This window comes from Nelusetta ayraudi, unplaced genomic scaffold (genome assembly GCF_046127955.1).
Source record: "Nelusetta ayraudi isolate G7.1 ecotype Tasmania unplaced genomic scaffold, CSIRO-AGI_Nayr_v1 ptg000006l, whole genome shotgun sequence".
NCBI lineage: Eukaryota > Metazoa > Chordata > Actinopteri > Tetraodontiformes > Monacanthidae > Nelusetta > Nelusetta ayraudi.
Genome location: NW_027466056.1, coordinates 7,692,676 through 7,708,281, shown reverse-complemented (window position 1 = coordinate 7,708,281; position 15,606 = coordinate 7,692,676). Strand labels below are relative to the sequence as shown.

Below are 15,606 nucleotides of genomic sequence, written 5' to 3'. Positions count from 1 at the left end.
ACCCCTGCGCAACTGAGGTCACGTGTGCCAAAGAGGATCTTTGCCAAGTCACCAAGAAGTCTCCTACACAGTGGCTCACACTTTAGCACACAATAGAGATTTCAGTTTTTAAGGTCCAGTGTGTAATGTTTGGCTTGAGTTATGATTTTTATATTGGTAAAAACTTAACATATATACATTATTGAAAGTGTATACCTGCAGTACAATAATAGTAAGTCCTACCCATGGAACAGTTCTAATATAAATAGGAATATACATATGTAGTGCACTGACTAAAATGTGTTGAATTGTGTTTGTTTGAATTGCTGTTGTGAAAACTAGTTAAAAGTTTGTTTGGTTCTTTGTGTGGATGGATACTGGGGTGTCCTGCGTTCCGAGGTGTCTGTGAACATTTCAGGTTATTTCTAATGATTGATTGAATGGGATGGGCGTCCAATGGGATTGGCGCGAGGAGGTGGGTGGAGGAAGGTGAGCGGGAGATGCGGGGAGAGAGAAGAGTTTTTTTTAGTCGAACGGATTGACTGTTTTCAACGCGAACGGATTTACTGCTCACCGCCACGGGTCCTGCCTGCTCACCGCCACGGGTCTGCCGCTTCGCCGCTACGGGATCCAGTCGCTGTGCCTACTGAAGCGTTTTGAGGGGCCATTTCTACGCCAATCGGTTTCGTTTTTTGTGAGTACTGCCAGTGAGGGCTACACATATAGCAAGGGTCTTGCTCCCAGTTGGCTGCCATCTTGCACGACCATATTTCTAAGGAAGCCTGGTGTAGACAATCCATTCCACGAGACAGCCAGTTTCATTTCATTTCTGAACCAATGAAGAAAGTGGACTAGGTATCCAGTCTTGGATATCTAGGACACCGTAGCTCACCGCTCAGCTCAGGAGGGGGAGAGTTAAAGACAACAATCTGAAATGTAACCACTCGATGTCGCTTTTTCTTCTTCAGAATCTCCAAATATCGCACACTTATTAATCTTTAAGTTTAAGGTTGCAGCATCTACAGACGGCAATGACCTCCAAAATAAATGTTATTTCTCGGAGCTCCAGCGACAGCATTGCGGTTGCGCCTCTGAAATAACTTAGGCAGGGGCACCTAGTTAAAAAAAAAAAAAAAGAAGAAAAAGGTTTACTGGGAAATACAAAGTCTTGCTGTGAAGCATTGATCTAGAAGTAATGGCTTCTTAAATATTCCCCGGCACGCTGCACACGCAGATCAGAAATCAATAATGCATATAGACGGCTCTCGCCGTGAAGGGAAGAGAGGAAATTAATGGCCTGGGCAAGTCAATTTTCACTTGGGTGATCTATTTTAAATCATTTGCCTGACATTTTAGAAAATGCCTCTTGTTATTTTTTTAGCGCGGGGAGGTTGGACAGCGGTGCCGCCGGGCTGGCGAGTTCCGCAGCGGCGGTCCAATGAAATTGTGCTAACGATGAGAACGTGGCCTGCTGACACAGCGGCACGAGTAGGTTTAGTTAAATTTTAATATTTGCCCGGTGGCCGTGAACATTTTTCGCTTAAAATGCACGTTTGCCGTTGTCATGCTTTTTTGTTCCACTTTGTTCAATTTTTCATTTTTCGGTATCCCGCAACATTAAGAACAACAACAAGTCAGATACGTAGCTGGAAGCCAAGCAGACTTGCTCCCATTAAATCTCTAAATGTCAATAAATATTTGAGGTGTTGGCACAGACTGTATAAGGAAAAGAGCTGGTAGCTCCTTGGTTTGGAAAAACAGCAAAGAGGAGATTTTTTGTTTTTCCTGTATGGAATACAGCCCTGAAATGTGCACACACCGATACTAACATGACGACAAGCTACTCATAATTAGTATTATTAGACCTGAAATTCAAAGCCTCAGTAAATTAGTCTGTGGTAGAAGGGTTGAGTTAGAGTGACTGGACCTGTTCTTGTGATCTTGAAGATGTTTCGCCTCTCATCCAAAAGGCTTCTTCAGTTCTAGAAAAGGGCTTGGAGAGTCCCAGGTATTTCACCAGCTGGAGGTGTGGGTGGGGCTGAGACTGATGGTACCGACTATTAGGAAGGTGTTGATTTTTAGAGTGAACCTCATGACAGTTGTTAATCTGATGACCCACTTCTGACCTGCCATCATGTGGCAGGTCAGAAGTGGTGTGAAGAGTGTGAGTGTGTGTGTGAAGAGTGGTGTAATCTTCTGTGGAGAGTCCTCAAGGCTGCATTGCATGTGGCTGAGAGATGGTGTCGGAGTCCTCCCCCTCGGTTCGGAGGGGGTCGCTCTAGTGGACATAAGAGGCGAATGATAGGTGAAACGTCTTCAAGATCCACAAGAACCTTAAAATGACCTGGATGACTGAGGACCTTCACAGACAAATTAGTTTGTGATTATTTTTGCTGTTGTTCATATATATATAAATAAAAAAAAAATACAAATCTTGATTGAACTCTTTGACGACACACAGCGCTGAATCAAGCAACCTGTCAGCTTATGTTACCATCAGACCAGGAGGCCGCACATTAAACACGCGGTCGAGCGGTGATTTCCAGATTGGCCAAATGCGTTCCGGCTAAAGTGAGGGATGATCTCCAGTATGTTTACCAGCGCCTATAAGACCACCGTGACATAAGTGCAAGGGCATGTTGGGTACCTCCAGACTAAAAAAAGAACGGCTACATCCACGTAGCCCCCCCCCCTTAAGTCCATCCTATTTTTCACCGAGGGGGGAACTTCTAAAATAAAATCAGCTGTCACTGGATGCCTGAGCCTCACTGAGCTGCGGAGCACGCTGCTGGAGCTGGTCTCCAGGCCTCGCCGTCCCTCTCTCTCTGCCCCAGGATTCGCCCTGTACCTCCAGCAAAGGCCAAGTCGCTTTTTTTCTCTCTCAGCCGGGGATCTAGGTGCACCTTTTCCCCCCCAACCCTCTGTCGGATTCTTTTCTTGCTTGTCGCGTGGAGCGGCCTTTTGGAAATAACGTAAAGGTGAGCGACTGTGAGCGCCCGGCTCTCGGACTGGACGTCCTCCCCCAGCAGAGAAGACTTTGCTTGTCTCGCTGTGTTTCCGTGACAGTTTTTAACAAAATAAAAGCGATATTTTGAAAATTTCAATTGCGATTTTCAGCTATTTCCATCGAATAGTGTGAAGCGCATGAGCCGTAATTCTCGTCAGATCTCGTCCCGCCAGACCCCACTTTGAGGAGGATGGAGGTGCAAAAAATTTTGCGATAATTCTGCGTTTTGATGTTGTTTGCTGTCAAGAATGGTCGTTATATTTTTCTCTTTGATTACTTGTAAAAAAAAATATTCCGTCTCCTCCTCCATCCAAACGAAACGCTATTTTCACGTGACGTGAACTGCTCCTGTGACCCCCCCTGTACGTCACGTCCGCTGACGTATAAATGTGAAATAAGTGTTCTCACTACACTTTTGCGATATATGAGAGCGTCCAAACCTTTTGCCGATATCCGAGAGGTTTTAGCAAGTTCGGGTGTTTCCATGACAATTCGAGGGGTGATGGAAACGCAGCTTGTGGAGGGAGCCGGACTGGAAGTGGTAGACGGCACCTTAGCTCAACGTTTCTCAACTGGTGGGTTGCAACCCAGAGGTGGGTCAGGGAAGTGTTTTGACTTGGTCCCAGCTAAGTGAGCTTAGTGGGCAGTTCCCTTTTAAAAAAAAAAAAAAAAAAAAAAAAAAGATACGTATTCGTAGAGAAAATGTTGGGCATTTGTTTTACAGGACAGACAATTCAATTTTATAATTTCAAAATTTTATCGATTAGACATGATAGACAGTGGGCTGGCGTTTTTTTTTATTTTTGTAGAATAAATTTCAGCGCCGTGGAATAAAATTTGGGTCTCGACTTCAAGATAAGAGAAAATATGTGGGTGCTCAGTCTTCATCAGTTGAGAACCACTGCCTTAGCTGATAGCCAGTGAGCTGGACACGCGTCCAGGCCCCGCGCACGTGTGAGCGAGAGCCTTTGAAGTGGCAGCACCGGAACATCAGGTGCTGGCGGTTTTGCGTGGCCAATGCAGACGGGATACAGAGTGGTTATGCTCCAGAACGTTCCGGGCAGGACTCTTGCGTCCGCCATCAAACATGCACAAAGCCTCCTTTCCCGGTTTCCCTTCCTGCCACGCGTCACCAGCGGTGATGCAATCCTGAATGTTCTGGAACTCAGACAAAACGTCCTCCCGTCGGGGAGCAGAGTTTTTTTTGACGAGGATTTGACAGTTCAATTACGGCGGCTGTTTTATTTGCTCTCGTCCGCGAGGAAGGCAAACGGCCGCCTTCCGCAGCTGACATTTCAATTAGCGTGGCTCCAGTCGGCTCCTACCGTCACACCGCAGAAAAAGCCTGGTCAGTCAGTAACGAAGGGGAAATTGGGCGCCGTTTGGAAGGAGATGCTTGGGGAAAAGAGGGCGACGCCTCCTCGATCGTCAGACGGCCTCCACTTTTGCTTAACGCGGATTTGCCAGGTCTCGTTTTTGCTAACCCTGCGGACGCCTCCTTCTCCCACGCCCTTCATCCCAAAACTTTGAAGGTCGTTACACAACGGGAGCAAAATTTGCGAGGCGAATAATCTGCTTTTTTTTTAAAAAACCTCTTTAAGTCAATGCAACCTTCCACACCGACAGCGAATTTCCACCGAGCGAAAAAGCTGCTGTTATTTTTTCGCTCTTGTGCCGAATTTTGCGGATGCGAAAAGGCGAACGGCCTAGACCTCTGACCAATCAAAATGACCTACTGACCTTACCTCAGACATGTAGCTAGCCGCTGTTCTGGATCAATCGGCTCTCTGTAATTTGTTCTCTCCCTCTACAATCAAATTGTCCGACGGATGTTCTGGAAGTACTGGCCAAATTTTTCAAGGGGTAAAATTTGAACTCCTGGATCGTTGTTGTTGAACTCACCCGCCTCCTCTCTCAAGAACAATATGGGGTGAACCCAAAGACTTGTATTTTTCCTTTTCTTTTTCTTGTTTAATTCAACCATCACCAGGACATCTCCTTTGCGGGAGACGTTCAACTTCAATTGTCTCCGCTCTCCTGGAATCCCTTCACTCGGCAACTCAGGTGCTGGCGCCTCAGCTTTAGCCAATCGCTTTGGTGGGGTGACGTGGCAATGACAGTGAGGTCAGTGGCCCTCGGCTGGGCCCAATATAGTCCGGGTGGCTCAGCGGCAGAGGAATGCCCCCCCCCGTTGACTTCTTCCAGCCTATCCGGCTTCAATTTTGCTCCAGACCGGTGCGCACCGTCACTTCAGGGCACTCAGAAGCTGAAAAGAAAACAGCGTGACGTTGAACTGAGCAGCTCTTAGCGGTTCCATGTAATCTTTAGGGGGCCACAGGTTTGATTGGCGAAAAAAAGAAAGAAATTTGCTTGAAATCAATACAGCGTTTCAAACAGAGACTTGGGACTCATTATGTTTGGGCGTCTCATGCGTTGAGACCCGTGTTTGGAGCTCGGCGCTAATGCTAATTAAACATTCTTTTGGTGTCAGTGCTCATTAGCGGCACCACGGGGGGATGGCGAAACACTTTTCGAATCTTTGAAAGTGCTCCGTTTTAGTTATTCCGTGTTGTGTTTATCTTTTTACTTCACTCCATCTCACTCAAACACACACACACACACACACACACACACACACACACACTCCTCCACTCCATAAATCTGCTTGTCACGGGGGAGACATTGCGTGCAGAGCCGGTTTATAAAAAGGATGGCTTTATTTTTATTTTTTTCTCCCCCTCTTCCCATCAGCCCTGGTTACCTCACCTCTCTGTCATGGCATCTTTTGCATATGACATGCCTTTGTCAGGCACCCTGCATATCTGAGGTGTTGTCCTCATCACTCTCTGCCACCGACGATGGCAAAAAAAGGCGTCTTTCGTCAGCTCCAGGCCGTGACTGCGAAGTTTATCACGGGTGATAAATGAGGGTATTACCCTTGTTGTCAAGCCGGTAGGTCGGACGCTAACACGGCGACTTCAGGTGTAGGATTTCTGACCCATATTTATAGGGTGTTGTGGACACACACAAAAAAAAATGTTTATTTTAAGACGCTGCCTACTCCGGTATATTATTTCTTCCCCTGATGGCTTACCAGTTGTGTCACATGTGGGGCATTGCAGAAACTAAAAATTGACGAGATTATGGAAGCGTTTGGCAAGGTTGAGTTCCAAGTCACACGTCTCCTTTCGCTGACTTTAGCTGTGCACTCTGGTTTTGTCACCAATCAGAAGTTTTTGTGCACCTATTTTAAGCCATGGCACTTCTTAATCATATCTTCTCTCATGTCATTTTTTTTTTTAAATCGTGACTTGCTGGCAGATAGTTAAAAAACAATTTATCCGACCGATTATCTATTAATTACCTAGTGAATAACAAATTTGGCAGTGTAGTCTTTCATTTGCCAAGAAGTTTGTCACAACCATTATCATGCAAACAAAAATGCTAATTAATTTTAGATGTTCGCATAGGCTAATTATCTACGCTAAAAGAAAAGGATCCACTGCTAGGCTATTAGGGTGGTTGCCAAGTTCACTAAGTTTGTTTTTGAGGCAGATTTTATCTTAATTACACCCTGTCTATTTTTCAATTGTTAAGCAAAACACGATGACAAATTAGGCTTGGTTTTAAATAGCGCAGTGTAGTTGCCAAGCCACCCCTGTTTTGGACTAAAAGAGAATGACCGAGAAGCCTCGTGTATCACAGATGAAAAAAATTATATTCTTTTGAGGCTAAACTACATTCAGAGGTGGAATGTCTGTCAAAAAGCACTTAAAATTCTGTGTCTCCACTCAGTGTACTCCCTGGAAACGAGAAAAATAATCTTGTTATTTTCGGTGGGCTCCAGTTTCCAGAAAATGCGTGCCGTGTGGCACATTTCTGGAATCGTCCCTTTATGATGTCATAAACGCTCATTTGGATTTATTCAGGTTTCAGGATTGTTTCTTTTCTTCTATTTGTATTATAGATTTTTTTTTTTACACTTAATTGTATTGACTTCAGAAAAAAAACTTTTTGAGATATGGGCCGGACGTGAGGCCTTGAATGTTTCAATAATTGATACCGACGAGGCAGTTCCGCCAAAATGAGGCCGGCAGGTTCCAGTCGGGTGTCCCATTTATCATGCCGTCAAGGTAACTATTTTCACCTTCAGCTGATACAATCTCTTCGCCTTTATATTTTGTGCTCCATCATTGGTCAAATTTCCAAGCAATAAGGACAAGAATCTCTTTTAAGAATCCCTTTATTCCCCTCGAGGGGTCTTTTGTACCTTCTGGGTTTCCACGGAAACCGCCCGCTACGACCCTTGGATTTTATACAGAACAATGACAGGATTTTGTCCGTAGTCTGCGATCGCCTCTCAGGTAGTAACGAGCTCCGATTGCAGGCCGTTTGATTTCTTTATTTTAATCTCGCGGGACAGGATAGGGGGAACAAATGTGTAGTTCTTTATCAAGCCGCTGCGCTCACGGACGTACTATAAGTGGGCGCCGGTCAGATTCCTCTGCACGGCCAAGAATGAACGGCATGTGCGACACCGCTCGCTAAGCGCTAAGAGTCTAAAACCGCTCTCTGTATTTTCACAAGCGCCAAGGACGCCCTCGCTGGGTGCGTAACGCATCCATACAGCAGCTGCAGTGCGACTTATACCGCCGTTCATCCGTTCCGAGTCGTTGACCCTTCACTTTTAGCGTGCCGCCCCCCCACCCCCAGCCCCCCGGCCCCCCCGCCCCTCCCCCCCACCCTCCACCTCCTCCGCAGACCACGCAAAACACAGTGGAGACTGGATTTCCTGCAAAAAAAAAAAGTCAAAAGGTGACATCATGGGCACGCAATGAGAGCCAATCGTGTCTATTTAGGGTTCTCTGTCATCCCACCACGTCGTCGCCCGCAGAGGGTGAGCAATAGCGGGAGCTGAAGGGTCCAGTGTGGGCGTCAACGGAGCACAATGTTTTTTCCCGAAAAGTCAAACGAACGAAGAAATATTAATGGAAAAAAAACAAAAAAAAAACAGTTTTCTTCTTCTCTAATTGGCTCATGGCAGCGCGCTGAGCACAGGAAATACAACATAGCGACGTGATTGATGGGCGACGTGCCTCGTGTCGACATTGTTACACATCCATTGCTCCGAGCTGTTTCCTTGACTGCATTGGCCGACGCATGCAGATCCTAATTAAACTCGGGTCTGGGATCCAGTGCTTTTCAAATTTTAAAAAGGAAAGAAAAAAATAAAACAAAATAATGAATATCTTTGATTTTCATGTATGAACACGTAGGTAGATTATTTTGTACACATGTTTATATAGGTGCATGTATGTATTTATAAATTTTGCTCCCTTAATTTTTCTTTCTCTATTTTGTCATTTTATTGTTTAATAGCAGTTAAGAAGAATTGTCAAATTTGCATATATGAAAAAGAGTATATCTATATGTATATATATATATATATGTATATACATACATATATATATATATATATATATATATATGTATGTATATATATATATATATAGCTAGATGGATAGATATATGTGTATGTATGTATATTAAAAAACAAGTTGCGGCCACCCCCTTGCTTACCAGTCAATATAGCTTCACATACTTCCCATTCTCCTCACTTCGTAACGTCCAACCTCACTCGTGCCTCTTCCAGCTGCAGGCGGCGCCGACAGTGCCGGCCCAGGACAACCCCAGGACAAGAGGCCGGGCGTGGAGTACCAGCCGGGCGAGCAGGTGTCGCTGAAAGAGCGTCTGGCCATGTACCAGGCGGCCGTGACCAAGAAGGAGACTGGCGGCTCCTCTTCTGCTGTCGTAAGATGATCCCTCCGCACCGCATTTTTACTTGTCATGGCGGGACGCTATTTAAAGGTCCAGTGTGTAAAGTTTGGCCTGATTTACGATATTTGTATTGTTAAAAGCTGAATATACAGTACTGCCCATAAATACTATAAATACAAGTAAGTCCTTTGGTTTTGCCACTCATACAATTCTTTTTTTTTCTAATTTTACTTATATATTTATTTTTAATATATCAAAAAATATATTTTTTTTTATTTATGTATAAGAATATAAATTACAGTTAGCTCCCATTTTGCATCACAATATTTCGAAGGAAATCTATTCGAACAAATACGCTTTGTGTTTTGAGTGAGCGCTAGCATCCTCAATTAAACCATCAAAGAAGAAAGTGAATGAGGTATTCTGATTTGTGTGTTCAGGCCACTGTAGCTCACTGGCAGGCTCGGTGGAGGGAGCGTAAGCGAAAGAGCGCTGCAATCTAAAATGCAACCACTTGGTGTCGCTGTTTCTTCTGGAAATCTCCACATTTTACACACTGTACCCTTAAAGCATGAAAGGGGCTTCAGCGCGAAGCACCGTTCGATTTCAGCGGGCCTCGAGGCAGAGCCGCACCGACTCCGCTCAATGCTAAAGCCGTTAGCGCCGGCAGAAACAACGATTTCGCGATTGCAGTTCACTTGAGTCGTGCACGTCGCCCGCAAATATGACGTACGTGGTTGTCACGGCTGGATTGAATTCCGCTACACAGGGAGGGAGAGCCGGGGAGGTCTTCACTCAGTGATCTCTGCCTCCGAGCTCCAACCATCTGATTTCTCCACCCGTCTGTCCGTCCGTCCATCCAGCCGTCTGTCCTCCACTCGTCCGCCCGCCGGCTCAGCTCAAACCTTCAAACCTCGCCTCCTCCTAGTGGGACCTGAGCGACTCATTAGCTGCTCGGCGAGCTTCGCTTTCTCGCTTTCTTTTGCTACAAAGCAGCAAACTCCCGGCGGATCCATGCGCCGACTGTGATGTCTGAGGCGTCGTCTGCAAACGTCGGAAATGAGGCGACTGGTTCAAATCAGGGATGCTGCACTCACTGATTCACAGAGGGACCTTGGAGGTGGAGAGTGCAAATAGAAAAAAACAATTCTACTGCACGGTAACACGCTGCGGCCGTATTCTAGAGCAGGGGAGGGCAAACTGTTTGACTGGTGGGGTGTAGAAAACCCTCTTCAATGTCAATTGAAAATGAACGAAAGCGTTACAACAAAACCAGTGTCTTTGAAGCCCCACGATATTTAGCTCTTTATTGAAATGGCTTTTAAAACACTGAAAAAATGGGCGAAATACACCGATTCTATGACATACTGACTGTTAATATAACTTCTTCGAGTTTGGCGGGCCAGATTAAAATGCTTAATGGGCCGCTTATGGCCCCCGGGCCGTAGTTTTCCCACACCTGTTCAAGAGCATTTGCCTGCTGTGGCACGAGCAGGTCGCACAGCAAGCGCTTCTGCGAGAGTCTGAATCTTTTTCACGTGTTCCGTTGAGCAGAACCGGGAAAAAAAAGGTACAAGAACATCTCTCGAGCCTTCAGTCACACCCCCAGAACGCCAACGTCGAAGCATCTGTCATACCTGTCATACCTGTCATACCCGTCATACCATCCAGTCACGCTTCAAGCGATTATAAGCCGTAACTGGGGAAAAAGAAACTTTTTATTGGTAAAGCGACATTGCGCTGGGAGTCGCTGGGCCCTCGGCGGTGGATTTCAGATTGAAGACGCAGCCGCTGAAACTGGCTTTGTTGCTTTTCGTGCTGAAACCCGGGAGTTCACGGCTGCTATAAGCGCAGCTGACCGCTAGATGTCACTGTCTTTTTTTTTTTTTTTTAATACCTGCCAGAAACAGCTTTTCCAAGCTGCACTGCCCATCCGCAGCGCGTGCTAATACTGAAGCTAAGAGCTCCCTCATGCACCCTAGTTGGGTTGCTCACGTTAACATTTTTATTTTTCCACCTTCCTGTTGTGACTAATTAAGACCCCAAGATGCTCAAACTCCTCCGTTCTCCACCGGCAGCAAGAAAAAAGACTGTTTTTTTTTGTTCTGTTTTTTTTTTTTTTTTTTTTTTTTTTTACCACTTTTTATGATAAAAAATATCGGAACTCTACCATTTAGTGGAAAAAAAATGATGTAACTGTACATTCATTATCCTCATTAGCCTTCGGATCTGTTTAATACCCACTGGAGGGAGGATGGAATCTGAATGCTGAGTGCGTCGTGGTGGATGCCTCCCGTTTAGTTTCAAGGTTTTCCTCGACGCGTTGCGACGTCTCACTCCCACCCAACTCTGGCTCGTCAGTGATCTGAAATAGCGCGAAGCGACAGCCTCCTGCCATCCATCCCTCCAGCGTGACACGTCCCCGCCTCCGGCTCCACCCCCGACCCCCATCAAGAAAGAAACGCAGTCTTGTTAAATCCCAGGGAACTGTATGTCACCACGTCACATAAATAGGGGCCCTCGCAGTGGCATATCAGAGACTTGCCGCGGGGCAATGTTTTATTGCGCATAATGTAATGTACTTTTTTATTCGAAGTGTGTGTCCGTGGGTGGAGGTGGGTGGCATTGGATCTCCAGCGTGCTGAAATCAGTTTTTTTTTTTTTTTTTTCATCAGATGACCTTTAAGAGGGACTCCAAAGAAGGCTGATAAGACAGAATGAAGTGGTATTTTCAACAGTATGGAATGGTCGTCGGCGTCGAGCTCATTACCGCACGTGTGCGCCGTGCACGCAACCGCAGAAAAGGGTTTCCAAGTAGGAAATGGGGAGCTTGAACTGCACGTACATGCAGACGGCTCTTTGAATCGCATCGTAAAGGGTAGATAGATAATGAATAATCATTATCGAACCTGCCGCCTTCTCAGCACACTTCTGAGCCACTTTTGAGTAAAAAGCGCCGCCGCCGTTTCAAGGGCGAGACGAGTGGCTCTGTTATCAGAGCGCCGCTGTACCTGCGCTCCCCGCCGCTTGTGAAGCACCGCCTCGAGCACCTTGTTGGTTTTTTATATTGGGGGTGGGGGGGGGGGGGAATCTGTTACGCATAATTACCCTTCAAAACGCAACCGCGGGACAAATTCAATATGTCTTCCCTCTTCTTTCATTGATAGTTTTCAAGAACAGAGAAAGAAGCCGCCGGTTGGTCATGTGACCCACTGCTGGGGTGAAAGCTGGTTACCAGCAGTCAGTCAGTCAGTCAGTGTGGAACCCCGTGTGTGTGTGTTTTTTTTTAACCTCCGTACCTTTGCAGCTGTCGTCTGTGCGTCTGCCTCGCTCAAGTGACGAGGCGTTTAAAGATAGCGGGACCGTTTGACGCTGTCCAGTCTCGCCCAGTGACCCCCCCCGGCACTGCCCCCCCCCGTCCCTCTCAAAATTACTCTGCGCTCGTGTGAGTCATGCCGGTAGCAGCAGACAGCGCTGGTCATTTTTAAGAGGACAACGGAACCCTGAACAAGCCGTCTCGGTTCGCAAAGTGCCACTAAAATCCTGAGGCTCAGTCTTTTTCTCCCTAAGAAGTAAAAGCAAAAAAAAATAAAAATGAAAAAGCCGATTGATCAAATAAGTTAAATCCTCGGGATAAGGGAGTGGATTCACCGCGTTTGCATTGATTGCAATGATTCGGCCGCCTTTGCGCGGCAGCGGGGGCCTGCTCATATTTCCCCTCAAATCTGCCTCTTCTCTCCAGCCTCCTTTTAGCATTTTTTATTTAGAGATGGCATTGAAATACAGTGTTTGCGTTCAAACATTATACATACAATTTTTGCCACTCACAATATATATTTTTTTCTTTTTTACAAAACTGAACAAAATACCAAAAAAAATCAGGTATGTTATTTTTGAAAATTTGTAACACAATGTGAAAGACGGGTGAATATGAGGGAGTGAAAAGAAAGAAGAAAGGTCTGTCAGTGAGTTTTACCATAAAATATGAGCATTACAAACAAATTAAGTGTTAAGTTCACCAAGACATTTAACAATAGAAAAGAAAAGTCAACCTTTCAGCTCTAACATTCACAGGGCACCGATGATGACCAACTGCTTATCCACCCCACCCCAGTATTCTAGGTGGATCAGGGTGCAACCAATGCCTCGTAAGGGTTTCCCCCCCCCCCAGCATTGATCAAGATACCCTGAAATTGTTTTCAACCAGTTTTAAGCTCCTAGTGCGCAGTTCCGACCACTCAGCTTCACTTTTAATGGCATCTGACGGAGCGTGCCGCTCGAACGGGGGGGAGAGGTTGAAGGAGCAACAGCTGCTGCCTGGAAATGATTCAAGCGAGTCACTCAGATCAGAACTAGACGGCGTGGTCGCATTAATAACGGTGCACTGTGGCCTTTCGTAAAGATGGACCAATCGCTCTCTGCTCAGTGCCAGCTGGGGCGTGGAGCCGTAGCTACAGTAGCTAGCATTCATGTGCAATGGGACACAGGCGCACGGCGAGGTCACATACAGCACATCTCATTATATCTCATTAGTTCTGCTTCAAAAGGCCAGTTAGTTAGTACACGGAATTGATTTTCAGTTCACTTGTTTTGCTTAACTCGGCGCACATGCTGGCAAAAGAATCTGATTGGCTGAATGATGATGATGAATCGGAAATGGATGCGTCCCAAGTGGTTTGACAAGTTCATTGTCTCTTTTGTTGTTTGTTGTCTCATCGCAAAGACGCAACAAAAATAGCGGCAAAGTGCTTCGCTTCCGTCTGATCCGGCGCCAACGGAGCCGCGGGTGAACATGTTGTCTGCAGCGGCGGCGACTGCTGCGTTAGCACATACGACGCAGGTCTCCTGTCACAATAATGGGAGGAGGTGGAGGAGGCGGAGGCGGCGGCGGCGGCGCCGGTGGTGGTGGTATCCTGGAGCGGTGAAATATTGATGGCGCTCCTCCCTGTTGTAAAGTGTCACGGAGGAAGAAAAAAAAAAAAATGCTTCGATATGGATTCTGCCGCCACCTTCATTTGCATTTAAAAAGGGAAAAGCAGCGTGTGTGTGTTTGCGTGTGTGTTTGCGTTTGCGTGATGCGCGTGCCGTCGTGAGGATGGGCAGTAGCTTTTAAACCAACGCGTCTGGGATGTTCTCGGAAAAGACGGCCGACGTTACAGCCCGCGACGTTGACGACTTTTTATCACCGACCGGCCCGTTTGCCACGCGACCAGCTCGGAAATCGCGGCCGCGTGCCCTGGAGCTGCCGCATAAATGTTTAATCAAAAAAAAAAGTAATGACAATCCCAAAAGGCGGTCATTGTAGCAAAGAGCGGATTGGCGGGCCGAGGCCACCCAATCTCCCTCTCTGGTTCTCATCCCTTCTGCTGTAATACGCAGCGACTCACTCACTTTTACTTCAGGGCGATGCTTTGCATTAGCGTGCGCGAGCGAGGCAGCAGTACAGTTTTCCCACGGTTGGGCATGCGTCACGGTTTATGGGTACAGTGTGGTTTGGCAATCTTAATATTAAACCACTCATTGTAAAAAATAATCAAAAGCAGCGATAGAATCGAATCAAACCAAACCACAACACTTTATTTTTCTTTTAGGAAAACTGTGCACTACCAGATCAAATTAAACAAACACAAAACCACACAGGTTCAACATAAAGGTTACGACTATGCAATAAAAATGAACAAAATTTTAACCCACTTACGGCCGAATCAAGACATTTTCATTTTATTGGGCTGGTGGGTCGAATAATATATAACGGGATTTTTTTTTTTTTTGAAATGACAGCCAGTTGCGGCCTGAGGCAGAAGTTTCTGGGCAAAACGTACCGAAATACCGTTGTTTGCCATTGGGTACGGAACCGGACAGAGCGTACCGAATGGTACTGTGAAATCCTGAATATTGTCGCAGCCCGATCCGATTCTGAGATGTGATTCGGTGCCACTCGGAAGTGTCACTTATTCACAACCTCGGCAATGATTGACTCACCCGCAGCGTTCCGCAGTGTGAGTGACGCACGCTTCTGGTTTTAAAATGGCACCTCACCCTTCGTGTCTGTAGCGGCGGACGCAGTTGCGCGTCGAGTTCCCAAATTCCAATTTCCTCCATCTTTGCCCGTCTGACGCCCCGGTCTCATGTTTATCTGTTTTTTCTGCCCCCCCACCCCCCGCCCTCAGATGATGGATGAGTCGGAGGCCTGCTCGCTGCCCGGCGGCCTGGCCAGCGTCAAGAGGCAGTTCGAGAAGCAGGAGTTCTCCTCCACCAGCTCCCAGTCCAGCGTCACGCAGTTTCATTTCGAGCAGAGGTCCGTCCAGGTGAGAGCGCAATCACGGATCCCCTCCCCACCCCCCCACCCCCACCCAGCCTCACCCAAACCTCCCCCCCAAAAAGACCAGCCGCAGTCGGCCCAGGGTGATGTGTACCTCCGTGAGTGACAACAGCCGCATCGGGAAATTGCTTTCTTTTTTTCTTTTTTTTGATTTAATCTTTTTCTCATCTTTCACTTCACTTTCTCTGCCTGTGCTTGCAAAAGTTTGCCTGCTTTCAGGAGCTTGCAAAGTAACCAATGAAATCCCATGGGACCTCAACTCGTGACGATGTGTGTGTGTGTGTGTGTGTGTGTGTGTGAGTGCGAATGGTTGTTTGTGTCTATGTGGCCACTGGTCCAGGGTGTCACCCTGCCTTCACCCTATGACAGCTGGGAGAGGCTCCAGCAGACCCGCCAGACCCTGATTTGCAGGAGGAAGCGGGTATTGAAAATGTATTGCTGCATTATTAATCTGAACAGGTCGGACTTGATTTGCTAAACTCGAGATACGTTTCACTGCTCGTTGAACCAAATGTATCAC

General features: G+C 46.6%; 1 protein-coding gene across 3 annotated transcripts in view; it reads left to right on the top strand.

The window, feature by feature from the left end:
• The window catches only part of xirp2a (xin actin binding repeat containing 2a), a 63,104-nt gene that overhangs the window by 33,729 nt on the left and 13,769 nt on the right, over positions 1-15,606 (top strand). For all 3 annotated transcript variants that reach the window (XM_076017573.1, XM_076017574.1, XM_076017572.1), the window contains 2 exons: positions 8,640-8,797; positions 14,935-15,072. In XM_076017573.1, coding sequence (XP_075873688.1) covers positions 8,640-8,797; positions 14,935-15,072 — 296 coding nt within the window. The remainder of the gene's footprint in view (positions 1-8,639; positions 8,798-14,934; positions 15,073-15,606) is intronic.